Below are 26376 nucleotides of genomic sequence, written 5' to 3'. Positions count from 1 at the left end.
GGCTGTGCAGCATGGTAAGAGACTGGATAGTGTATAAACCAATTCCCATTGACACGAGACCAAATACGCTCACCCCTACACTGCTAGCGTTGATCAGCTGCAGCAGTGTGAGAAGGTACAGCTGCTAAACAGCCATTTTACTGGCTGCAATTTTTTTTTCAATGTAACAAATATGTACAAGGCAAATTCTTTCTCTCCAGTAAATGATGCACAGAAAGTGGCATTTCCATTAGATCAGCCAGTGTATAAGAGTGTAATTTTCTACATGACACAATTACTTCCAAAAGGAAGAAATGTAAACAAATACTGCAATAAACATATCTGCAGGACTTTATGAGGGACTAATTGTTTTTATCCTCAGTGACACTGCCTGGGTTACATCCTGAAATACATGGTATCTTAGTGCTGTGAGAATGGGCAGGGCATATTTAAAGTGCCTGAAGATTAAAATCCTGTTTAGAAAATTATATATTGCATCAATTTTCTGGCAGCACCTGGTCTGGCAGCACACTACAGGAAATTATTCTTTACAGCTTCTCAGTGTATTTTTGTTCCATAAGGTACAAAGCAACCACTGTGTTACATATCAAATTTATGACAAATACTGAACACATTGCAGGTTGCATGCTTCTGCTCACTAATGCAAATTAAGCTATTTGTTATTACTGTAGTCTTTAGCACTAGAAATAGTGCATGAGGAAGAAGACTAGTAATGCAGTATATGAAAACACCTGTATTGCAGAATAGGGCAGTCAGACCAATAACTCCAGTGGCTTTGTTGCACAGAAAGGAGAAAAATAAGAAGGAAAAAAGCTGCTATGAATAATTTCCAGCAAAATTTTCCCTGCCCCAAAAACTGCTTTGATAAAAGCAAGAATTCATCCCCTAGTGTTCTGCCTTTCCATTCTTGGCATAATAACACCCCATAGCCACAGTGGCAGGCACCATGAGTAGGCGATGGTTCCTGCCTCAAGACGACTGCACTGAAGGGTACAAGGTGTGTGCAGCATGCTGAACTACCAGGTATGGTTAAACTTGCTGCCACGAGTGAGTTCAGGGTCTTGAGCAGTTCCTAAAGCACATTTAGTTCTTAAGCTGCTGCAGTTCAGAGGAGTAACAGAGCTGCAGGAAGACTACAAGCTGTGTTTGACACCATTATTGTCAGGCGCAGGGAAGTTTTCTAAGCTACAGGCAAAGTTAATCTACACAGCAAACAGCTTCTGCTGGAGCTCACCTGCCCCTTGGGACCAAATGGCCACCAGCATCCCCAGAACTGCAATCGTGCCGTGTCTGCCGCCCTAACCAACAATGCAGAGCCACCGGGAACAAGCAGCCTCTGACGAGACACCTCACCTAACCGAGCCCCATTCACCAGAAGCACAGCACAGTGTGTGACAGGGGGATGGAACCACCGGGAAAGAGATCGCACCTCCCAGGAACGCCGTACCAGCTCTAGGCAGTGCTGCTGCCCCGGTATTGATGCGAGGTTTGGTTCTGGGCATCAGCCACCGCGCAGCACCGGTGAGCCCCCGGCTGCACCCATAACCCACCCCCTCGGCTGCCGGCACCGGCGGTTGCGAGGGCTTGAAACGCCGCGGTACCAGCGGGCCGCTGTTTGCTTCAGCTCCCGCAGGCCGCGTGTGCCGCCTGGGTCGCGCCGAACGGCAGAAGGACGGCAACTGACGGACGGTGGCGCCCAAAGCCCGCCCCCTGCCACACCAGAGCTGCGCGCCACCGCCGCCTGTCCCTACCCCGCCCTGGAGGAGGAGCCGTCCCACGCCAACGGCGGGCAGCGCCTCAGCGACCGCTGGGGTCCTGCCGCGGGCCTCTGATGCGGAGCTGTTCGGCGGCTTGCCTGTTGGACCGTTAACAGTGTACCTGCTGTCGGGAAGGGGTCGGAGCTGTGGAAACGTTCCCGTAAGTCTTCAGCTGAGTGTCACACGTTGGTTTTCACCGTTCTGACCTACTTTCCCCCCCAGCCAGTCTCTCGCTGCCTCCGCTTTCTCATCAGGCAATGTGCGGGGCAGCTAAGCACGGTGGCTGAGAGCGGGGGAAGGGGCGAGAATGGCGGCAGCGGTGGTGGCGATCGGCCGCGCGTGCACCTACGGTGCCTTCCGAGTGGCGTGGCGAGGTGACGGGGGAGCGCGTGGTACCTGTGGTGCAGCCTCGGGGGGCGGTAACCGCTCGCGGGCCCGTCTCCCGTGGCAACGGCTCGGCCCAGGCAGTCGCCACCTGAGGCAGGGCCCGAGCGGTTCCCCGCAGCCGGGGGTGGCTGGGGATGTGGGTGTGTGCGGACGTGGAAGGTGGGTTTGCTCTGTTGCTATAGATCTGGGGCATGACCTGAGAAGAGGAGACTGAGGGGCGACCTCATTAATATTTATAAATATGTAAAGGGTGAGTGTCAGGAGCAAGGAGCATAGAGCCTGGGTCTTCTCAATGTCAACCAACGATAAGACATGGGGCAACGGCTACAAACTGGAACACAGGAGCTTCCCCTTAAATATGAGAAGAAACTCTTTCACGGTGAGGGTGACAGAGCCTGGAACAGGCTGCCCAGGGGGGTTGTGGAGTCTCCTCTCCTGCTCCGGCAGGGGGATTGGACTAGATGATCTTTTGAGGTCCCTTCCAATCCCTAACATTCTGTGATTCTGCCCGCTCAGGGGTTACAGCACAGCGTGTGTCTGTGCTTCAGAGTCAACTGATCCTTGTCATATGTGGGCGTCTATACATATACGTATTTGTATTTTATAAGCCCTTACCCTGATTTTCCCCTCCATTGTATTAATTCCAGTGTGAGAAGAGAGTTTTGCTGTTTGTTGGACTCAGGCCAATCTGTGAGACTTAATGATAGTTACTGGGGCACAATATTAAATCACAGAATGTTAGAGATTGGAAGGGACCTCAAAAGATCATCTAGTACAATCCCTCTGCCAGAGCAGGAACACCTAGATTAGGTTACACAGGAACGCGTCCAGGCGAGGAGACTCCACAACCTCCCTGGGCAGCCTGTTCCAGTGCTCTGTCACCCTCAAAAATGGCTAGTGAATAACTCAAAAACAACACATAGATAAGCAGGTGCTGCTCTGTATGTGCACAGGTCAGAACACACCACAGTTGCATACATTCTCTTATCTCTTCAATCACTCTGGGTCCTGCATGAGCTAGATATGAATTCTGGTTTACATCTAAACAATGCTAATGGGGTTTTCTAAGCAAATGTTTATTTTAAAGGCTGTATGTTGCTAGGCATTGTGAACCTAGTTGCCTTTGCACGTGTTGTTTTTCTCCAGGACAGGAAATGTGATAAATACCTTGTCAAATAACTAGCTTCACACATTGTCATCAGTAGGTAAGGTTGCTGTTTTTTGTACTTAGGAGTTTCCATATTTCTTTCTTCACATGCGTTAAAGATGTACTTCATATCATAAATGGGCTTTAGGTATGCAGTTCTTTTCATTAGTCATCTTGTATCAGTCATTATTAACCCATCGGAGTAACCTGAGCAGTAATATATGCCTTGAGATAATGGAGAGAAGTGGTTTGCTTTTTAATTCAAATATTGGGTTTTTGCCCATTCTTTCTACCTTTCTTCTCTTTTGCCTTCCTGGACGTTTTTAATTGATAGAAATCTAGATTTGTTTTCTAGAATTCTTTAATTCCTCAGTAGCCGTTTCTTCATGGATTTTAATCCTCTGTGGTCATTTTTCAAAATTCAAACATATTCTTTTTCCCAGTAGAGGTTAAAATATACTAAAGAGGAAAGGAGAACATTTATATTTTTCCACTAAGTATCAGAGTTGACTTCGGATCTGTCCTTCAAAACTTGTGGTTAGAAAACTGGGAAAGTTGTCTTTTTATATATGAGAAATAATACAGTATAACTGAAAACTTCTGCTGGGTGGTATTTTCTGAATACATAGATAATATATATATATATATATTTTTTTTTTTTTTTTTTTACCTGCATGCTCCTCATTAGAGAAAATGTAAGTCTTTTCATTATACAGTGTTTTTAAGCAGTGAATACTACTGAGGTTTTGACACAAACTTAAGGTGATATAGGTGTAGTTATTGCAGTGCCGTGGGTACCTTAGCCTTTTGTTTTGCTAAGTGCCCTCCCTGTCCAGCTTTGGTGTCTGCCTTTCATCGACAATGTCCCCTTTCACCCAAGCTGTCCTGGCACTGTTGCAGAGCCTTTGGGGTGGTATTTTCCCCTTGTTCTGAAATGCTGTGGTCTGTATGATCTTGCAGCTGCAAATCGCAATAGTGTTTGGTGGGTTCTCCTGGGTAGCAACTGGCAGTAGCAAGTAAAACTTCTCTTCTTCCCTTTGGTTTCCACTGGGTTGTAGGTGTTGTATTCATTAGGGGATGCTATGAAATACCTTCATGGTGCTTAACAGCCAACCAGCCTGCATGTATCCAGTGAGGAGTCTAAAAGAGTCCTGATGAAAAATATATACATACTATGGGAAATTCTTATGGGGGAAAATCATCTGCGGCACTGGAGACTGCCTTGGGACACATCTTACTGTCTCCTTTTGCTTTCCCTTTTCCTCCGAAGAGACTTCCATCCTTAGGGTTCATTGTAAGCAATCAGCTGATAAATCCTGGTGAACCTCTCCTAGAATCCTTTATGCAGCGTAGGTATCTTCTATACACTTCAGTTTTAGGCAGAAGTCGTAATGAACTACATTAATGCCTCTATGTTCTCCAGGGACAGCTGGTGGCTGAGATGGGAGGAAAGGCCAGATTACAATGGTAGAAATATAATATATTCAAGCTTGGTATTAGAACACCTGGAAGCTGGGCATGCTTTTTCTTTCAGCCGAGGATGTCCCTTCTTTCTAACCCACCTTCAAAGGCAAAATACATTTCTCTAGCTTCCTTTGGCTTCTCCAGTATTCTACAAATTTCCTTGCCTCTCTCTGACAAGAATAAAATCTAAGCAGTTAATGAATTTCAGGTCCCTTTTCTTCCTCAGGACAGTCTATAATGAAGTGATACCTATTATATAACCAAACTGCAATTAAAGTCTGAGCATTCAGGAAGATTTGAAAGTAGTCCAGTGGTGTTTCCTTGGTGAAGGGAAACATTTTCACTGTCTAGTCACACAATATATCCTTATATGTATGTATACCTTTCTTGCCAGTAGACCAGGAAAAGTAAAAGGCTGCAACTGCTCCCAAATAATTTATTGAAATAATACGTGTCTTTTCAGGTGTGGCTCTCTCTGATTTGATTACCTTTGTGTTCCACACTTAGCCCAGATAGATATTCACCATTTCCGTGTGCTGTGATTTTGAATGCATAGTTTTTAGTTTGAGAAATTAAATTCTTCACATCCAAATCTTTCTAAGGTAGCTGGAGGGTTTTCTAAAAAGCAGTATGTATCAGTGCAAAGATTTCATTACTATGGGGGCCTTTCTTGAGCACTTATGAGATGATATGAAAAAAAAAATAGTAACCTTTCTTAAGTGTCTTCCCTGTTGTGGTTATTTGTTTGAATGTGTTATTTCTGTGTCTAGCAGTTTCATTTGAATAAAAAGCAGAAAGCATAATGTTCAACAGAAAAGACAGACCAAAAAAACCTCAACATTTAGTTGCCCATCAGAGGCTAAGTTAATACAGCTCGATATCTTTGGAACTGCAATTTGGAATTTAATCAGAACATCTGTTTTCTTGTACAAAAACCTTTTGAGAATGTTGTGGTTATTTCAGCCTAGAGCCTCCCATGTGTATGTCTGGAACAATTCTGGGCAGTTCTTCCGAAGTTCTAATTATAACCGCAAAATAAGCATCTTGATGGCTCTTTTAAAAAGTTTTTTTTTTTTACAATGCAGTTCTCACTACTGAAACCAACTTCATGCAGTGTTTCTTCCTCTCAGGAACAGAACTGAGTAAGAACAGTATTCTGTATTTAATTCCTGTGAAAAATAAGCACAGGAGTATAGATTATTAAATTGTTGCCAGTTTTTTAAGAAAAAAAATAAGCTTTCCAAACACTGCGTTCACTAGGAAAGTAAACGTGGATGTTTGGCGTGCGTGTTTTTCAGGATGTTAGTTAGGCGATACAGAAAGCAGATGGCAATGCCTGCCAGTTTTGGGCATTGTGTGTGGTGCCAGGTGCTGCACCCTGTGCATAAATCTCCTACAGGTATCATGTTAAACCAGTATGTAACTGAAATAAAAGTTAGGAAAGTTATAAGGAAATGTGTACAGTAAAGTAGTAGGCTTGTATATGAACTAGGGTGAGTGTAGAAGCAAAACTGTTAGGAATTTAAAGTTTGCAAAATTGAGACCATTAACCCATTAGGTTTACTTTTCCACCTATGCTGAGATGCATTGTTCTGTTGCATCTTGTGAGAAGAATGAAATGGTTTTATAATGTTTTTTTAAAGTGAATTTTTAGTGCTGTATATATGTGTATTTTTACTTGTATAAAATTTTGTATTCAGCCAGTGAAAAACAACGCTTAAAAATTAGTACAGGGTTTTAATTGTAAGCTTTATAGCAGAGAAGTATCACTGAAGGGTTAATTTTCTGTTAGTGCAGAGCACAACTTAAATATATTAAGCATGTGTTTTGTGCTTTGTCTTTGTGCTTTTGTGCATGTCTTTTTGCTTTGATGATGTGTCTTTTGCTAGTGCAAGACATCAGTCCAGCATTTATGACCTGTCATGTTTTTACAAATGATTCAGTTTTGAAGAGCTTATTGCAAGAAACATTTTAGATTTTAAATAAAAATGCCATCACATATGTTTGGAGGATATATAAGAAATGGAGGATATGATGCATTAACTGTATATACTTACATGTCAAAATGCTGGTTTATTGAGATGTGACATTTCAAACTGTTTACATTCCATAAATGCTTTTATTCTTCGCTCTCCTTTTCAAAGTGCCTATTCCCTTGGTAGCAGTATGTGTACAAAGTGTGTGTGTGTACTTTACTAAATACCAGCACTCAGCGTTTCAGACTTTGGGAATCATGTGGGTTTGGTTTTTTGTCTGGTGTTTTTGCCATGTCTTCCTCTATCTCTTGTCCTGCAGCAATTCAGAGACCAAAGCAGTCTCATCTCCCAGTGTTCAGAATATGGTCAGCACAGCCCCTGAACTTTCCTAGACATATAATTTTGATTGCCAGTTCAGAACTGGTGTTTTCTCTCTGCCAGTCTTAAAAGTATAAATTGCTCTCACTTTTTAAAAGATTGAATCCTTGATGAAAATAGATTTGTTGCTGTTTTCATTGAAGCCATGATCTCACTCTGGACTTTAACAAGTCATGCTATGAATTGTACTAGTTGGATGTTACAGTACTTTTAAAAAATGACTTTGGATCACCAGACTTTTAGAGATCAGTTGAAGGTCTTCTTTTTTCTATGATACCAGTGTTTATTTGGCTTCTCCTTTTTTTGTCATTTGACTTTTTCCTCTCTTCTGTGCTCCAGCTGTTCTGTCAGGATTTTATTTCTGCAGCAGTTATTCATCTGATGCTACTGTCTCTTGATTCTTCTTACTGTTGTCATTTTGCCCTACGTTTATTGCCTCTGTAAAGATTTTTTTCAAATCTCCATCATAATTTCAGAAGACAATATTTAGAATGTGAAACTTTTTCTTTGCTAGTCAAAGTAGGAATAAAACAACCAAAAGCACATTCCATTGCATGTATTTTTGATAATGAAGTAAACTATCTTAATACTGCTCTGTTTTCCAAATTAATGTATTGTTACTTAGGCAGAGAATTTAGAATATGCTTTTGTATTACAGAACTGTGAAAGAAACCAACACCTCTGCTCCTAGAAGTGCAGATCACCAAATCAAACAAAGCAATGACTTTCTCACTCTAATGTTTGAATGTATGTTTAAGCCTGGCCCAGACAATTAGTGTTGTTCATGATGTTCTAAATGTTGACTGGTTATTTATCTTGTTTTAGCTAATAAAGTGTTGCTCCAATAGAGAAAGTGAACATTTGTAGAGCCAGTTTAGCAAACAGGATATAAGAGGAGCACTCAGACATGGCAAGACAGGCAAGCTAAATTCATTTGCATCATTATTCACAGGCAAAAGAAACAAGAGAATTCCATATGGTACCCCTTGGTGGTGATGGTGCTGAGAGTTGGCAGGTAGTCCTGAAATTAAAATAACTGTGAAAGAGGTTATGGGACAAATCTACAGCATCATCATTAGCGGGATCAGAAACTATTCACAAAAGAATTCTAAGAGAATTCCAGGCTGAAAAAGAGTAAGAGTGTGTGACCTCCCCTTTGAAATTGCTTTGGTACCTGAAGGGTGGAAGGTGGTAAATGTGGCACCAATCTTTTACAAACAGCTCACAGAACGAATGTCTGTAAAAAGATTATGCATGCCTTTAGTAATGGATAATGCAACCTTACAAATCTCTTAGAGCTTGGGTGTGCTTGTTGTTTTTTCTGAGAAACTCGGTAGGATAACGGTGATCCAGTTAATGCACTGTGTATGTGATTTCCAAATAGCTTTTAACAGAGTCCGTCACCACGGACTTACAAGAATTTCAGCAGTTGTGGAATATGAGATGAGGTCCTGGTGTGTTAAAATAATCTGCTGAAAGGTAAGGAAGAGTGTTGGAGCTCTTTCATCAGAGGGAGATCACCAGTGGAGTTCCATAAACATCTGTAGCATATTCATAAGTGCATTGGAGAAGAGGTTGAGCAGCAAGGTAGTTAATTTTGGTGATAGTACTAAGTTATTTAGAAGAGAAGGACTGACATGGGAGTTCCCAAAGACTGAGTGCATGGGCAATGAAATGGTGAATAAATAACAGTGTAGATAAAGTGATAAAGTTCTGAATCCCTTCATATCAAAAGACAAAGTCACAACTGGAGAAGACGAATACAAAGGAGAGAAGGTTCACCAGAAATACTATAGCAACAGCTGAGTAAGATGGGACTTCTCAGCTTGGAAAATGCTTCCTGAGGAAGTATGACAGAAGTCCATTAGGTCACATGTGAAGTGGATAGGAATTGACTTTCTCTTCCAATCTGACAACTAGGCCATGGAGCTAATAAAAGACAGGCTGAAAATAATAGAATAAAAAGCGGCTAGGTTGTTATGTGATGAGTAGTAGATATGTGGACCTCCTTACCAAGGAGTGTTGTGGATGCAAGATGCCTACCTACATGATTCTAAGGAAATCATCTGTACTGAAAGTAGCGAGAGACTGAGAAAATACAAAGAAGGACAGTATTGTAAGTATTTGCTCACTTTTTGCTCTTCCCCAGGCAGTTGTATATAGTCCTTACTGGAGACAATGAGCTACTTAGGCCACTAGTCCGAACCACTGCATTTGTTCATAAGTATCCACATGTTTCTTTTTCTGATTTTTCTCAAAAAGGTGTTAAGAACTAGGAGTTATTAAGTCTTTGTATTAAAAGAAGCTTGTTCAAGGAAATTATCAGTACATGTACTCGTGTGTGTGAACACATCATTTATAGGCCAACAGAAGTATGTGAAGTGGGGAAAAGTGTGCCACTTCAAGTTATGTTGGAGGCATGACAAAAGTTGTAAGTGCATGAACAAAAGAGCATTAGATTTTGCAAGTTATTTTGAAGCAATTTCCAGGCAATTAAAAGGTAAAACAAGGAAAATATAAATACTGCCACACAGTGCAATTTTAAATTAGTTGTAAATATATTACATTATTTTTAAAAAGTAGCTTCTTTACTCTGATGCCATTCAAGAAATAGATTAATGACTTACATTTGGGTGAAAATTACTCTCAGATGAACTGCTAATTTAATCTTGTAGATTAACAGTTTGTCATTAAATGACTATTGAAAATGAACAGAACAGAATATTGAAAATGAACAGAACGGAATACTGAAAATGAACAGAACAGCTGAAAAATTGTGTTTATAGGTTTATCATTAGCATTGTCTATGGAGTGCTTATTAGGAGTGAGTGCTGCTTCAGTAGCAGTTTGAAGTGAAAGGAAGTGTTTGAGTAGTGAATAGCATAGTTTGTGTGTCTCATACTATGGCTCAGTGATATGTTCTGCATTCTCTGAGAATTTAAGAAGATATTTAAGAATCTTCTATTTCTTGTTCTCTTGTTTCTAGACTGCTTTTTATTTCATTAAAATTAATAGTTTTTCACAAAATGTTAATAGTGGAGTTTTATTGTCAACTTGAACTTTACATAGAGATAAATTATATTAAATTTACATTTTAAGACTACTTTGAGAGAAGTTTTTTAGAATTTCCTGATACATTACCTTAATTTACTGAGTAGATTGTTATTTTCCTAGAGGGAGCTAGTGTATTGACTTGAAAAACGAATTGTTATTGATACTGGATGGTAACAGAATATGACAAAATTCATGCTTATTTTCTGCTTTTAAATTCTAGCTGAAAAGATTGAATTTAAATGTAATTCAGAGAGAAGCAGCTTTTAAAATTTATTTTAATTTTATTATAATTTTCTGATTGACATGTTGAATAATCGATTTCAAGACAGTATAACCCTTTTTAGTTCGAATATGCACACTGTTTGGATTGATTATACAAGCAGGAAAAATATAGATTCCTTAATTTTGAAGAACCACCACTGTGCTGGTCAATAAATGGAAGTATATCTTGCTTTCATTGTTGTAGGTAAGCACCTGAGCCTTAGCAGTTATAACACGCGCTCTTTGGCTAGCAGCATTTCAGCATTAGCTGAGCCACCTGACAGAAAATGCATCACTGTGTACGCTGTATTGAAATAATCTGTTCTAGCTTTGTCATTATCAAATCCAGAGGGCCATGGGGAAGGTACTTCTGGAGATACATTCTCCTTTCAGGATGTCAGGGTAAATCAGGTTCACAAATTCACAGAATGACAAAATAGTTGAAGTTGGAAGCCTCTGGAGATTATCTACTTCACCTTCCCTGCTCAGAGCAGGGTCAACCAGAGTAGCTTACCCTCAACCACATTCAGCTGAGAGTAAAAAAAACTGTTTTCTTATGTTCAAGTGGAATTTTGTGTTTCTAAATTTGCATCCATTGCCTCTTGTCTTGTCACTGGTCACCAATGAGAAGAACCTGGCACAGTCTTCTTAAAACTCTCCCTTCAGATATTTATGTACATAGGTAAGATCCCTCCAGAGCCTGCTTTTCTCCAGGTTAAGCAGTCCCAGGTCTCTCAGATTCTTCTCTTATGAGAAATGCTCCAGTCCCTTAATCATCATCATGACCCTTCACTGGACTTTCTCATAGAATCATAGAATATCTGAAGTTGGAAGGGACCCATAAGGATCATGAAGTCCAACTCCCTGCTCCTCACAGGACTACTTAAGTCTAAATCATACAACTGAGAGGGTTGTCTAGATGCTTCCTGAGCTCTGTCAGGCTTGGTGCCATGACCCCTTCCTGGGGAGCCTGTTCCAGTGACCAGTTACCCTCTCAGTGAGGAACGTTTTCCTAATGTCCAATTCTCCATTATGTCCACATCTCTCTTGCACTGGGGATCCCAGAAGTGGGCACAGTGCTCCATGTGTGTGTCACTTGTGCTGAGGGGAGGGATCACCTCCCTCAGCCCACTGGAAATGGTCCTTCTAGCTCAGCCCAGGATGCTGTTGACCTTTTTTGCTGCAAGGGCACGTTGCCGGCTCATGGTCAGCTTGGTGGCCACCAGGATTCTGCAGGCCCTTTTCTTCCAAGCTGCTTTCCAGCCATTCAGACCCAGGATGTATTGGTGCAGGTGGTTCCTCCCCAGGTGCAGGACTTTGCATTTCACCTTGTTGAACTTCTTAAGGTTCCTGTCAGCCTGTTTCTCCAGCCTGTCAAGGTCCCTCTGGATGGCAGCACAACCCTCTGGTGTATCAACCACTCTTCCCAGTTTTGTATCATCAGCAAATTTGCTGAGGGTACACTCTGCCCCACCACCCAGATCATTAATGAAGATTTTGAACAGGATTATTGGGAAGATTTCAGATTTGGTTTTCATAGTACATATAGTATTTAATGTTGTATTTATTTATCACTTTTGATTGCGTCCAGGAACATTACTGCAAATTTTGCTGCGAGGACAGTATTTCTGCCCTTTGAGGGTACATTCTCAGTCTGTCAGCAATATATTAGGAGGCTTCTAATCTTATTTTCTTTGTGATATTTTCTACTGTAATATTTTCTCTCACTTCTACAACTTGCTTTACACTTAAAGACAAAAGCTTCAAGTCTGATGCCTTTTGGAAACTAAGCTGTATGAGTAAATATTACTGTTTTTTCTTCTGGTACAGAAAATGCTGTTTCAAAGAATAAAATGTCCTGTATATAAACACATTTCTGTCTTCATTCTCAGGGTTTGCTTCTGTGCCTGTGAACGGGAGTTGCTGTTCATATTCTAGCCTGGCATGGGCTTTGCAGACACGGTGTTTCATCTCCGCACCCTGGAATGTGACAGTTGAGCAACGCAGACAAAGCAGTTTCTTTAATACATGTAAGTCTTAAGCTGGATTGAAATTATTAACTGTAGTAAACAGAAGAAGGAAAGAAAATTTTGCTTTGGAGTGATACAGTCATGAAAATCTATGTATAGTAACTTTTTGTATCTGCTCTAGTTACAAATCTTCTAAGATTATAGTTGCAGCTACAACTCTTGACAGAAGTACATGCACACAGTCAGTTTATCTTTTAATAGCAAGCATGGGTTTGATTTATGTCACAGTGATCTAATACATGTGGTTGGATAGAAGGAGGAAACACCTTCCCCTCTGTTTCCTAGTCCTTTATTGACCATATTAAATTGTGTGTTTATTTTCCAAATTATTTTTGAGCCACAGGAAAGTCGTACTGCTCAAGCTGTGCTGTCTCAAAAATGCAATAACTAAAATGCAGTAGTGTGTTAAACAAAAATTGTTGATAATGTCCTGGCAATTGTCTGGCCAGCTGCAGTGTTTTCCTCTAAAGAATTACACACATGCTTAACATAATTGAGAAGTTATGGCTCTTTAAATTCATAGTTGAGACTAAAAGATACTGAGATAGCTGAGGGGCTGTTACACCTGCTTTGTGCTTCCTTATCCTGTCCTATAGGGGAAGAGAAGGAATGGTAAGAATGTAATCTCTGGAGTAGATAACTGCAGCAGTTTGAGAGTCAAAATTCTTTCACTGTTTATAACCCATAGAATGTAAGTGCTCTGCAAAATTAGGCTTTCAGAACTGGTGGTCTCTTCCTATTCTTAAAATTGGAGTGACAGAATACTGTATTAACTTTCTTTACATTTGCTAAAGAAACAGGTCTTAAGCAGTTGTGCTTTTTGTCTTATCCAGTAAATTTTGAGCATTGAGTGATTTCAAACAACTGAGGGTCAAGGTCTCAAAAGATCTGCAAAAGGCTGGAGTGTGAACCAGTAGCTCTGCATGGTAAAGGTTTTCTAATGATTGCAACTGCAGGCAAAATTAATTTAGAACTTTTTTGTAGGCACCAGAGCAGTCACAAGATAAGAATATGTAAGAATATATAAGAAGCTAAGCACTGTTTTTGTTTTGTTTATCTTAAATTTAAAACATAGCGCTCCAAGTGATTGCAATATGATTACGATTTGTAGGTTAGATTTTCCTTAATTATGCTCATGTTCATATTCACAAAGTCTAGATGTGGTCTGTTTTACCAGGAATTTTGCCAGCTGTCTTGTTAGATGACTTAATTAAAAATATTTGTTATGATGACATCACCATTGTTTGGCTTAAAAAATGTTAAACAAATTACATTTAGGCAAACTACCTAAAATTATTGGTTTAATTAATACAATGTAACAATTTGGAAGAACTTAAGTGTACTTTCTTATTTATTCAGGAGAAACAGTAGCCATCAGATTCAGAAAACTGAAAGGTTTATATTTCAAAGTACAGTTATTCTAAGACCAGTTTCTCTCTCAGAAGTAAAATGTAAAATCTTCAAAATTCAAATGAAGTCAATATTAACAGTATAAATCACTCATATCCTTTAGAAGAAGTGGTAACATTAAAAATGCAAATATGACAATTTTATGTGAAACAATTTTCAAGTGAAATGTCAACCAAATGACAGTCCTTTGTGACTGAGAAAGGTGACTCTACTTCTCTATCTCATTAGTGAAAGCTTACTTCTCTTCCATCATACTTTTAAAGATATTAACATGCTCTTGTTAGTTGGGTCATTTGTACCTTCAGCTTAACTAAGCGAAACTGCTTAACTCGTGTAAATAGAAGGAATTCCTTTAAACAGGAGGAATTGCGATTTAGGCAGTCTGTGGTCCTTACCCAGACAGCTGTCTCCTGTAACTCTGACAGAAACATACACAGGTTTATTCTTGACATATTTCAGTGAATTTGTAATGAAGTAATTCAAAATGATCTTGTTATTCCAAGATTAGCTTCTGTTCCTCCCTCCTTTCCCCTTTCTACCCTCTCTGCTATGGGAAGCAGTTCAGTTTCCATTTACTTAACAGTTTCACATGCTTATTTAGAGACGTCTTCCATCTTCAAGCCTGAGGTTTTTCAGATCATGTTAAAAAAAGTAACTTCTGAAAAGTCTTGCCTTCTTTTTCAGTGTGTCTCAATAGACCTGGTATTTGTCTGCTTGTGCCTGTTTCAGTCCAACTTTTGTCTGAGAGGGTGGGTAGGGTAGATCTGTTTTCCCTACCTTGTCACACGTTTACATGCTCTTACGTGCAGGCATACAGACTGAGAAATTCCACCAGTTCAGACTTTCTGAACAGATGCTTAAGCTTCAGTTGTTGAGAAACATTGATAGAAAATGCTGTATGTTTAATGGAATGAGTATGTATCTGTCTGACCTGTAGATGAGGAAAATATGCGATTTCAACTTGACAGTCATAGGATTGGGTTGATATATATGGGCTGTTGTTCCTGAAGACAGCAAAGGCACTCAGATCTGTCACCAATACTGAAACAATTTGGCCGTCTCCCAGCTATAGAAGTTATATTTTGACCCAGTCATCCAAACCAGCAAGCATAATTTTCTCAACATCCGTTGTGTATACGAGTGTATGTGAGAATAAAGAACTTTTGAGACTGGGACTATGTAAAAATTACACTTTCCTACTCACATTATTAATTTGATTAGCTACCCTTGGGAACAAATGAAAACAATTACTTCATTCCTCTGATACTAGGTGGTGCATCCTCTTAGGTTAGAATACAGAATAAGTAATATGGTGATTTTTTGGAGGTTATAGAACTAGATAGTAACAATCAAGGGAGAATACTTTAGACCAACAATATAAAATCATACTCCAAGTAACACGTTTTCTCTCTAGAGGCTTTGCTTACTGGAAGCAGTTGTACTCAGTGTAAGTCTATGTGTTTGTGTTCTTTATTGGAAACATCAGTTCCTGAAAGCCTGCTCTTTAATTACATTTTAGATTAAATTTTTGTAATCCTATGTGAGTTTTCTTTGGATCAAATTGTTCCTTTTTTCTGCCATGCCTAATTTGAGGATCAGAATGTTTTTTTTTTTCAATTTTTAAATAAGTTTTCTTTAAGTATGAACACTCCAGATAAACGGTTACTGACTTGCCACTTGTAATTGTCGATAGTAACATGAAGAGTTTTGATATTTCAGGATTAAGGATGTAAAGAGGTCCAGTTTTTTTTTTTTCTCCCCCATTTTGCAAGAGGGATACCTATGTGTGTATATGTGTTGAAGAACATTTGTTTAATTGTTTTTAGGCAGAAAAAGGTATGTGAATATTAAATGACTTACCGTTAATTTTACTTAATAGGAAGCACTATTTTATTTGGTTTTAATTTGTTACTGTGCAGTGTAACTTTTATGAAGGCATTTGGCCTCTCTTTTTTATTTTGTTTTGAGGAAACAAACCAGGCCAATGGGGTTTAGTTTGCAAACCTCACTGAAATCTCTGTTTTCTGTATCCATCTGATGACACTGAGACCAGCTTCGTAATACTTATTATTTTTTTTGAAGCTGCAGATGAAAGCTTTAATAATCAAAACAACCTTCAAAAGCATTTACAACAGCATCTGTTAGCTAAGTTACACAGTAGGAAAAACGTTTTTCATTGTGAGGATAGTCTGACATTTGACCAGAGTAGGGGTCTGGAGAGGTTGTGGAATTTCTATTACTAGAGATACTCAAAATATAACTGATCAAGTTTTTGGCCATCCTCACATAATCTTGAAGTTGAATTTATCTTTGAGGTTGGCTCTGCTTTGAGTGTGGGATTAGATCAAGGACCCCCTGAAGTCCCTTATAATGTAAAATTTTCTGTGAATGTGTGGTTCTAATGTATTTCATTCCTTGTACAGTATGGAAGATGTGGAGTTGAGTTTCACTTAAATGTACAAGGTGACACTGGAGTAGAAGCAACAATATATTTTCATAACTTCAAATTTAGTGACTTAATAATGTAGCTTGAGTGGGAAAGGGGGATTGTGTGCTTTAGGAGTCATGTTTAATTTTTTGTTGTTGTTCTCAAGTAACTCCTTGAATAATTTTAAGCATTGTTTCCATGTTTATGTCTTAGCTTGTTCTTTATATTTTGTGCTGTCCATATGCTGTTTTGTTTCCTAGTAAAACCATATATAATGAGAAATAGTCTGAGTTTTTTGGCTAATTATGTAGTAAAAATTGAAGCTTTAGGAAGCAATAGTTATACAGAGAGGAAAACTAATGGAAGATAAACCACATACATGCTTAAGGCTGAGAATCATAGAATCATAGAAGCATTTTGGTTTGAAAAGACCTTCAAGATCAAGTCGAACCACTAACCTAACCCTGCCAAGTCCACCTCTAAACCATGTCCCATCTACATATCTTTTGAACACCTTCAGGGATGGTGACTCAACCACTTCCCTGGGCAGCCTGTTCCAATGCCCAACAACCCTTTCTGGAAGAAACGTTTCCTGACATCCAGTTTAAACCTCCATTGGCACAACTTGAGGCCATTACCTCTTGTCCTATCAATTGCCACTTGGGAAAAAAGCCCAACATCCCCCATGCTACAGCCTCCTTGCAGGTACTTGTAGACAGCAGTAAGGTCTTCCCTCAGCCTCCTCTTCTCCAGGCTAAACAGCCCCAGTTCCCTCAGCTGCTCCTCATCAGACTTGTGCTCCAGGCCACTCACCAGCTTCATTACCCTTCTCTGTACTCACTCCAGCACTTCAGTGTCTTTCTTGCAATGAAGGCCCAAAACTGAACATAGTATTCGAGGTGTGGCCTCACCAGCAGTGACTACAGTGGCACAATCACTTCTTCAGTCCTGCTGACCACACTATTCCTGATACAAGCCAGGGTGCTGTTGGCCTTTTTGGTCACCTGGGCACACTGCTGGCTCATGTTCAGCTGCTGTCGATCAACACCCCCAGATCCTTTTCCACCAGGTAGCTTTCGAGCCTGTAGTGCTGCCTGGGGCTGTTGTGACCCAAGGGCAGGACCCGGTACTTGACCTTGTTAAACCCCATGCAGTTGGCTTCAACCCATCAATCCAGCCAGTCCATATCCCTCTGTATGGCCTTCCTACCCTCCAGCAGATCAACACTCCCACCCAACTTGGTGTTGTATGCAAGCTTAATAAGGGTGCATGCAATCTCCACATCGAGATCATTGATAAAGAGATTAAACAGAACTGGCCCCAATACTGAGCCCTGGGTAACACCACTCATGACTGGTCACCAACTGGATTTGGCTCCGTTCACCACAGCTCTTTGGGCCCAGCCATCCAGCCAGTTCTTTATCCAACGAAGAGTACAGTTGTCCAAGCCATGAGCTGCCAGTCCCTCCAGGAGAATGCCCTGGGGTACATTGTCAAAGGCTTTATTGAAGTCTAAGTACACAACACCCACATCCTTTCCCTCATCTACTAGGTGGATCACCTTGTCATAGAAGATCAGATTGATCAAACAGGACCTGCCTTTCATAAACCCATGTTGACTGGGCCTGATCTGTTGGTTGTCTTGTATTTGCTGCATGATGGCTCTCAGGATGATCTGCTCCATGACCTTCCCCAGCACTAAGATTAGAATGATAGGCCTGTAATTCTCCAGATCCTCCTTCTGGCCCTTCTTGTAGATGACCATCACATTTGCCAACTTCCAGTCAACTTGGACCTCCACAGTTAGCCAGGACTTCTGTTAAATAATTGAAAGTGACTTGGTGATCACCTCCACCAGCTCCCTCAGCACCCTTGGGTTTGGCCCCATAGACTTGTGGGTGTCCAAGTGGTGTAGCAGGTCACTCACCATTATTGGGGTTTCATTCCACTCCCTGACCCTGTGTTCCAGCTCAGGGGGCTGGGTACCTAGAGCGCAACTGGTCTTAGTATTAAAGACTGAGGCAAAGAAGGCATTTAGTACCTCCGCCTTTCCCTCATCCTCTAGTACTATGTTTCCCCCCACATCCACTAGAGGATGAAGATTCTCCTTAGCCCTCCTTTTGTTGCTGTTGTATTTTTAGAAACTTTTTTTGTTCGCTTTTACAGCAGTAGCCAGGCTCAGCACTAGTTGGGCTTTAGCCCTTCTAATTTTTTCCCTGCGTAACTTCACAGCAGTTTCCCTGCATAACTTCATGGGACAGTCAGCATGGCTTCGCCAAGGGGAAGTCACCCTTAACCAACCTCATAGCCTTTTATGAGGACATAACCAGGTGGATAAGTGATGGCAAAGCAGTGGATGTGGTCTATCTTGATTTCAGTAAAGCATTTGGCACAGTCTCCCACGGCATCCTCACAGCTAAACTGAGGAAGTGTGGTCTGGACAATCAGGTAGTAAGGTGGACTGTGAACTGGCTGAAGGGAAGAAGCCAGAGAGTCGTGGTCAATGGGGCAGTCTAGTTGGAGGCCTCTATCTAGTGGAGTGCCTCAAGGGTTGGTACTGGGACCACTACTATTCAATATATTCATCAATGACTTGGATGAGGGAATAGAATGTACTATCAGCAAGTTTGCTAATGACACCAAGCTGAGAGGAGTGGCTGACACGCCAGAAGGCTGTGCTGCCATCCAGAGAGACCTGGACAGACTGGAGAGTTGAGCAGGGAAAAATTTAATGAAATATAACAAGGGCAAGTGTAGAGTCTTGCATCTGGGCAAGAACAACCCCAGGTTCCAGTATAAGTTGGGGAATGACCTGTTAGAGAGCAGTGAAGGGGAAAGGGACCTGGAGGTCCTGGTGGACAGCAGGATGACCATGAGCCAGCACTGTGCCCTTGTGGCCGGGAAGGCCAATGGCATCCTGGGGTGTATTAGAAGGGGGGTGGTTAGTGGGTCCAGGGAGGTTCTCCTTCCCCTCTACTCTGCCCTGGTGAGACCACATCTGGAATATTGTGTCCAGTTCTGGGCCCCTCAGTTCAAGAAGGACAGGGAACTGCTGGAGAGAGTCCAGCGCAGGGCAACAAAGATGATGAAGAGAGAGGAGCATCTCCCTTATGAGGAAAGGCTGAGGGAGCTGGGGCTCTTTAGCTTGGAGGAGGCTGAAGGGTGACCTCATTTATGTTTATAAACATGTAAAGGGTGAGTGTCACAAGGATGGAGCCAGGCTCTTCTCGGTGACAACCAATGATAAGGCAAGGGGCAATGATTATAAACTGGAACACAGAAGATTCCACTTAAATATGAGAAGAAAATTCTTCTCAGTGAGGGTGACAGAACACTGGAACAGGCTGCCCAGGGGGGTTGTGGAGTCTCCTTCTCTGGAGATATTCAAAACCCACCTGGACATATTCCTGTGTAACCTCATCTGGGTGTTCCTGTTCTGGTGGGGGGATTGGACTAGATGATCTTTCGAGGTCCCTTCCAATCCCTAACATTCTGTGATTCTCTGTAGTATTCCTGAGTTGCCTGCCCCTTCTTCCAAAGGTTATACATTCTCCTTTTATTCCTGAGTTCCAGCTGCAGCTCTCTATTCAGCCAGGCTGGCCTTCTTCCCCACCAACTTGTCATTTGGCACACAGGGACAGTCTGCTCCTGCACCTCTAAGATTTCCTTCTTAAAGAGAGTCCAGTCTTCCTCGATTTCTTTGCCTTTCAGGACTGCCTCCCAAGGGACTCTACCAACCAGCCTCCTAAACAGATCAAAGTCTGCCTTTTGGAAGTCTGAGGTAGCAGTTCTGCTGAATCCCATCCTTACTTTTCCAGAACTTTTTACAAGATATGCACAGTTGAAATGCTGCCCACAACCTGCCAGAAAAAAACATTACTTTTAGCGTGAAGAGCTTGAACAGCCACTGTGGAAACAAACTCAATGTGCAAAGTGTTTGTCTGTGTTCTCTAATTTAGCTAAGTAACTTTTTTCCTGAATTGGCATATTTGTCTTGCTCCTCAGTAGTAGATTCTAGGCATCTGGTGTTTGTGTAGTAGCCATGAAATTATGAAAAAAAATTGTTTAACATGGAAGTTGTAAATGGAACCCAAAGTATCAAACTTAATACGTAGAGGCTTCTCATGGGACATTTTGTAGATTGATGTGATTTAGACACTGGTTCCTAAAAATTTTTGAATTGTAAATTATTATTATTTCCCATAATAGAAATGTACATAATGTATAAGGACAGTGTTAGAGTGGTTAATTTTCTGAGATCATCGGCAACATGCAGCTTAAACAAAGTACAGCACTTTACATTTTACAGTAATACATCACCCTGGGGTATGACTGAGGGTTCATTTAATGGTGTGCTTCACCAGAACTAGCAGGTTTATGCATCAGTCAGTTCTACTGAAGGGTGACTGCTACTGGGTATGTAGCTTTATCAGAGGTTGAAGAGTTTTGATAAGACTTCTGAACAGCATTTCAGTCATTGCTATCTTTTGTGTTACAAATGGAGGAAGCATCTGACCATAGTTTTCTTTGGCTTTGGAGCCTCGATAATTGGTTTTGATGAAATTGGTGAAAGAATACTAAAATGTTGTTGTGATCTGTTACGAAAAATAACAGAAGTATAGGTTATTATGTCATTAATATCTTTTGATCTCTGCTACCATGCTGCCACAAGACTATTTGTCATCAAAAAAATTTAAGAAAAAATTGTTTGTAGGTGGAAAAAATGAGTCTACTTATGTGTTTTACAAATTTGATCCTTTCTTCCTTTACTCCCTTCATTTTTCCAATTTACTGCTGCTTGTCTTTTTTCGTACTTTATATTATAAGCAAGCTGGAAACTCATCTTGTAGAAGGCAAATAAATCTGCTTTTAATCTCAATTTATTAGGGTTTAGGATACTGTTTTGTGATACTTTTTTCAACAAGTCTTTTTTGTAATACTTGAGAGTTACTGAGGTGTGGTTTAATATTATCTTCCTCTGAAGTAAGGAATAGGGCTGTCTGGTTCCTGAAATTCAGGGTTAGTATAGAAACACACAAAACCAAATGCTTTTCATCAAAATATTACAAACATCTTTTATGTAGATGAAGTAAAATAGAGTGTTGCTATAGAAACTTAAGTATTGGCAGGTATTAACCATTGCTTGCATAAAGCATGTTTTCAGCAAAATTTAGTAGTGGATCTTTTTCAAGGCCATAAAATAAACTCTTTCATATTACACTTTTTTTTTTTTTTTCAGTTAGTAGATGTGTATTTTTCAGTAACTGACTAGAAATGTGGGATGACTTATGAATGGGTCTATTTTAGCTCTGGAGGAATGCATGCAGCCTTCCATTTTATAAAAGCAAAATAAAGGCCACAAATCAGTGAGAGACATACCTGCTGTACTGTCTTCATTTCAGATTATTTCTGCAAATGTGAAAAGCAGTACAGCGATCCTCATTTCTGTTTGGGCTTATTTATTTCTCTATAAGACTTTTCTTCTGCCTATGTATATGCTCTCCAATCATCTTGGTGCTTTGCTGTCAAGTCAGATGAACCTTTCCTGTGGTCAGATTTTTATTTTCTTTGTTGCTGTGTTGTCTGTCATAAGCAATGTTCCCACCATTGTAGTCTTCTTGACTGCAGCCTGTCCTGTCCATAATCCATTCTTGTCACTTTGTCTTACAATCAATGTGATATCTGCCATCTTATAAAGAACTCTCAGCTCTGAAGCCCGCAGGCTTCTTATGTGTTTCATTAAATTCAGCTGCTTTCCAGTGATGACATTATTATGGACTGATTAGATGAACTGCATGTTGGTACCAAATGTGACATTTTCCTTTGGTTCTAATTTTGTCAGAATTTGTGCAGTGTTTGAGGCCAAACTTGACAGTCTGACCTCATCTCACTGAATTTGTTGGCATTGACTGGTCTGCTTTGGTAAAAACAATCTCTTTACTCTGTGACTTTTGCTGTTTTCCTCTATTGGGATTAAGTGATTTTATCATACAGATATTTAGAATACAGCTGAAAGTGCTGGGGTTTTTGAGTGTGTTATCAACTCAAGAGCTCCCTGTTCTTGTCTCTAAACTGTTTGTAGCTGCCCCTCTGCAGCCGCTTTGGTAGCTGTGATGACTCCTTGTAGGCCACACAAATTGTAGTAGTTTGGAGAACTGTTCCAGCTTAAAAATAACCTTGCAAAGATACAAAAATGTAAATACCTTTATTATAATTCCGTGTTTCCAGGCTAGCAAGATTATCATAAAAAAAAAAAAAAAAAAAGTGAGTTACACAATGTTTTCTGGATAAGTTAAGAGGCTTAACGTGGTAGATTGTCAACCTTCCAACTCATGCAACAGTCCTGTAGTCCGCTTGACATTAAAAGCTTCATCATACATTAGCCTACTTGCCATCAGTCGTTTTCTATACTCAACTTTAATGCTGTGCTATCTTAGGGTAATACTCACTACTTGTAGACAGTCTATCACAGTTTGGCTTTTATTGAAAGCAACACGCTGAGTCAGCAATGAAGTTTTTTGAGTACTGTGCAGCTGAAGGTTTGGGGATTTTTTTTTTTTTTTTTTTTTGCATTTAGCACACATCTACATTCATCCGTCTGTTGTAATCAGCTGGAAATGTTTTAAACCATGAACCTTTGGACACTGGGGTTTGCTTCAATGTCTAGAAAAGAGAGTGTAATTTCAGGTAGAAATTTTATTTTTTACAGGGACTAAAGCCTACCCAGGAGCAAATACAATTCTTGCTTCACAACATATAAGAAGTGTGATAAATGTTGCTGTTATTTACAATCCATGGGCATTTCTGCTTGTTTCTAGTACATAATTTCTACTTGTTCATACAGCAGAAATCTGTATTACATATTTTGGCTTGTTCTGCTATTTGTACAATATGTTATTTGGGTATGTAGTGACTTTTTAGGCCATTCTGCTCTTGCTCATCTTGAGAGAATATTATTTTCTAGCTACTTGGACTTGTGATGTTGTATGTCCTTCTGTCAATGCTTGCTTTCCAATGTACTGAGCTTTGATTACTTGGTTCAGAATTGTATTATACTTCTCAAAAAAGAATCACAATAATGCATCCCACTTTGAAATGGATTTTTGAAAAGATGTGCATCATACCTTTGGAAGAGAATGAAATAGACTATTCCAGTTGGTAGAGACCTGCAATGATCATCTAGTCCAGCTGCCTGAACGACAGATGGCTGACCAAATAAAAACGTAGTTGACACCATATACAGACTTATACCCAATACAAACCAATACAAAAATGAACCTGGCCACTTAATAGTAGCTTTAGAAATCCTGCATAGCTCCTGTCCCACACCTTGTTCTCGATACAGCAGAGCTTCCCCAGTTCCAATGTGTTTGCCAGTCAGTGGGACAGGATCTCTCGCATGCATTAATCTAACAGGCATGAATTGCTATTAGGAAACTGTTGTGATTTGAGCTTAATTATTTTAATTACCTTGGTTAAAAGTGTGTACTGACATTTTTGTCTGCTTTAAGTAGACAAAATCAGTTTGTAATCAGAGAAGACAAGATTTAAACTACCATAGGAACATTATCCCTGGGTGAAACACATCATAGCATTAATCTGCAGATACAACAATGGTGACACTTGTGTATTCTGTGGTGATAGCCTTGTCTGGACTAACAGGATGAAGTATTGTCTATGGTGTCTTCTTCACATCATCAGTTTCATTTTGGTCTAAGTTATGACGATATCCTGTATTTCCTTCAGTCGGGAAAAGCGTATAATATGTGCTTCTGAATTCGTGCTCTCATATGTTGGGTGAAACATCTTAAGACAGTGGATGCACTGTACACAGTCACTGAGAGGGGAGACCTGACCAAAGCCTAAGGCTCTTTAAAGTTTCTTACATTCCTTCCTCTTTACATCCCTTTGCATTTATACAGACAAGAAGGGGGACCTTGTATTTTGTCAGAACATGGGAACTGCAGCAGACTCACAGAGTTTGTTAACTTCTTGTGGTTTGTGGCTTTTTAAAGCAGGCTAACCCTTGGATATTTTTAGGAGTGATTCAAGTTGACTGTCATTGATATTCATCCTTGAATAAGTACTTAGAAGTATTGTTGCACTGAGTTACTAATGAATATTTTCTTTTAATAACGTGTGAATTAATACCTTACTGTTTACTGATTAGGAATGTTTGCCTTTAGATTGATCTTGGAAATCCTTTTAAAAACCACACCGCTGGCTGGGTGACTGTCTGGTTGCAATCATCAGGAGTAGAGGCAGATCTCTGCACCAGCTACGTATCCACGTAGTAGGAAATCACTTTCTTAGCAAGGCTGTAATACTACAGTATAAATCCAAGCAAAAACCAAGCAAGAGTTAACATTTCAAAGATTTGTTTGTTTTGTTCAGCTTCAGTTACCAATATAAGATGTACATTACTTATGAAAGCTTTTTTATTTCAGTGACAGCTGATGAGCTTTGGAAAGGAGCTTTGGCAGAGACTGGTGTGGGAGTAAAGAAAGGAAGAGGAAAGAGAAGGAAGAAAAAGCTAAGGAAGAATCTCAATAAAGGCCAGGAGATTGGTGAAGGTAGATTCACACATAAGGGGCTGACGACATATCGTGTATAGTGTTTCTTGATTTAATAAATTGACAAATTGTTGTTAATTTCTGTGGTGTCAGAATTGCTTGAGATATCTTTGTCTTTAAATAAAATCTCAATATGATTGTTTAATGTTATTCTTGGTTTTTAGATATAAATTCTTTATCATAAAATGCACTTGAAATATATGAGAACCTTCCATTTTATTGCATTTACAATGTGCAGAGTTTCAGTCCTAATTTCACGTAAAACATAGTTTTTTCTTTGTTATTTTTAAGGCCGTTCTGGTTTCCTCTGGCCTGGTCTTAATGCTCCTGTGATACAAAATGGGAAAGTCCAGGCAGTTACTCAACGAAAAAAAGAAGAACGAGAGAGAATTCAGTCGGAAATTGTTCAGCAGAGAGATACATGGGAGAAGAAAAGAAAAATAAAAATTAAGAGAGAGGGAGGATGGAGTGGGAAGTGTTGGGGAGGTGTCCTTTTGGATCCTCCTGACCCGGGTCCTAATGGAGGTAAGAAAACTGAATATCCTAGTATTATTTAACCTTTCCGATAAGGGACTCGAAGAAAGTGAGATCCAGACTTTTCCTGTGATTGAAAATTGATTTTATACTTCTTTCTTATGTACCCATATGTGAAGCAAGACAGCTAAATCAAAGAACAACTTGTGTTAACACAAGTGAAATTTGTTAAATCACTGCTTAGCTTAATATGGCTGCTAGACCATTGTATTATGTTATAGGTGTTACACTGTATCACAGAGTACTGTATTAGGTTGTAGATGGTTATAGGAGTCTTGAAATATAGAAATATTTTTCAGTGTTCAACATCAATTGTCTTGAGTGTGAAATTAACCATTTTTTATAGTTCCTTAAAGAACCCAGTGGGATAAATCAGGCTTTTTTTTCCCAGTTCAAGTAATGAAATACAGTTAAAGATTATATAGTTTGAATGTGGCTAATAGGAGTTATTTATGTCTTTATTTACTGCCTAGTTAAATATCATAGTGAAACTGGAAGTTCTGTACAGAGCAGAGAGGTGACCTTAACATTTTTTTACAAAGCTGTTACTCAGAACACTAGAAGTTCTATACTAGCTTTGCTTAACATTTAGAAGTCTGATCTTTTAAAACTAATTAAGTAGGAAAATGAGTTGTTACTCATGTTCAGCTGAGGTTTTTTTGTGAAGCGCTTAAAGATGCTTGTATGTTTATTGTCATCTTTCTGTAGACTCGTATAGTAAGATGAGCTATGAAAGGCAGTTGGTGTTTTCTGCCACTGTTTCTTCAGGCTTGTTGCGATCATTCTAACAGTTAAGGTGCTTCATCTTTTCAGAGTTCTCTTTTTCCAATAATATATTATCCCAGTGCAAGCTTAGATCTTGGAACATATCTTGCAGCAAGTCAACATAAATGGGAAATTAGATGCATGGAATCACAATTATGTTGTCTGGTCTTCTTACAGTCACCTTTGCTCTCCAGTCTGTCTGGTTCTTTGTT

At 39.9% G+C, this 26376-nt stretch overlaps 1 protein-coding gene across 1 annotated transcript in view; it reads left to right on the top strand.

The window, feature by feature from the left end:
* The first annotated feature begins 2034 nt into the window (after window positions 1-2034).
* Window positions 2035-26376, top strand: part of MRPS5 (mitochondrial ribosomal protein S5) — a 62450-nt gene continuing 38108 nt past the window's right edge. Inside the window, exons 1-4 of the mRNA XM_065833210.2 lie at window positions 2035-2131; window positions 12317-12454; window positions 24740-24865; window positions 25157-25390. Coding sequence (XP_065689282.1) covers window positions 2065-2131; window positions 12317-12454; window positions 24740-24865; window positions 25157-25390 — 565 coding nt within the window. The 5' untranslated portion in view covers window positions 2035-2064. The remainder of the gene's footprint in view (window positions 2132-12316; window positions 12455-24739; window positions 24866-25156; window positions 25391-26376) is intronic.

The sequence above is a fragment of the Patagioenas fasciata genome, chromosome 3 (genome assembly GCF_037038585.1).
Source record: "Patagioenas fasciata isolate bPatFas1 chromosome 3, bPatFas1.hap1, whole genome shotgun sequence".
Classification (NCBI taxonomy): domain Eukaryota; kingdom Metazoa; phylum Chordata; class Aves; order Columbiformes; family Columbidae; genus Patagioenas; species Patagioenas fasciata.
The sequence above is the reverse complement of the archived record's forward strand: the minus strand, read 5'-3'. Positions and strand labels throughout refer to the sequence as shown.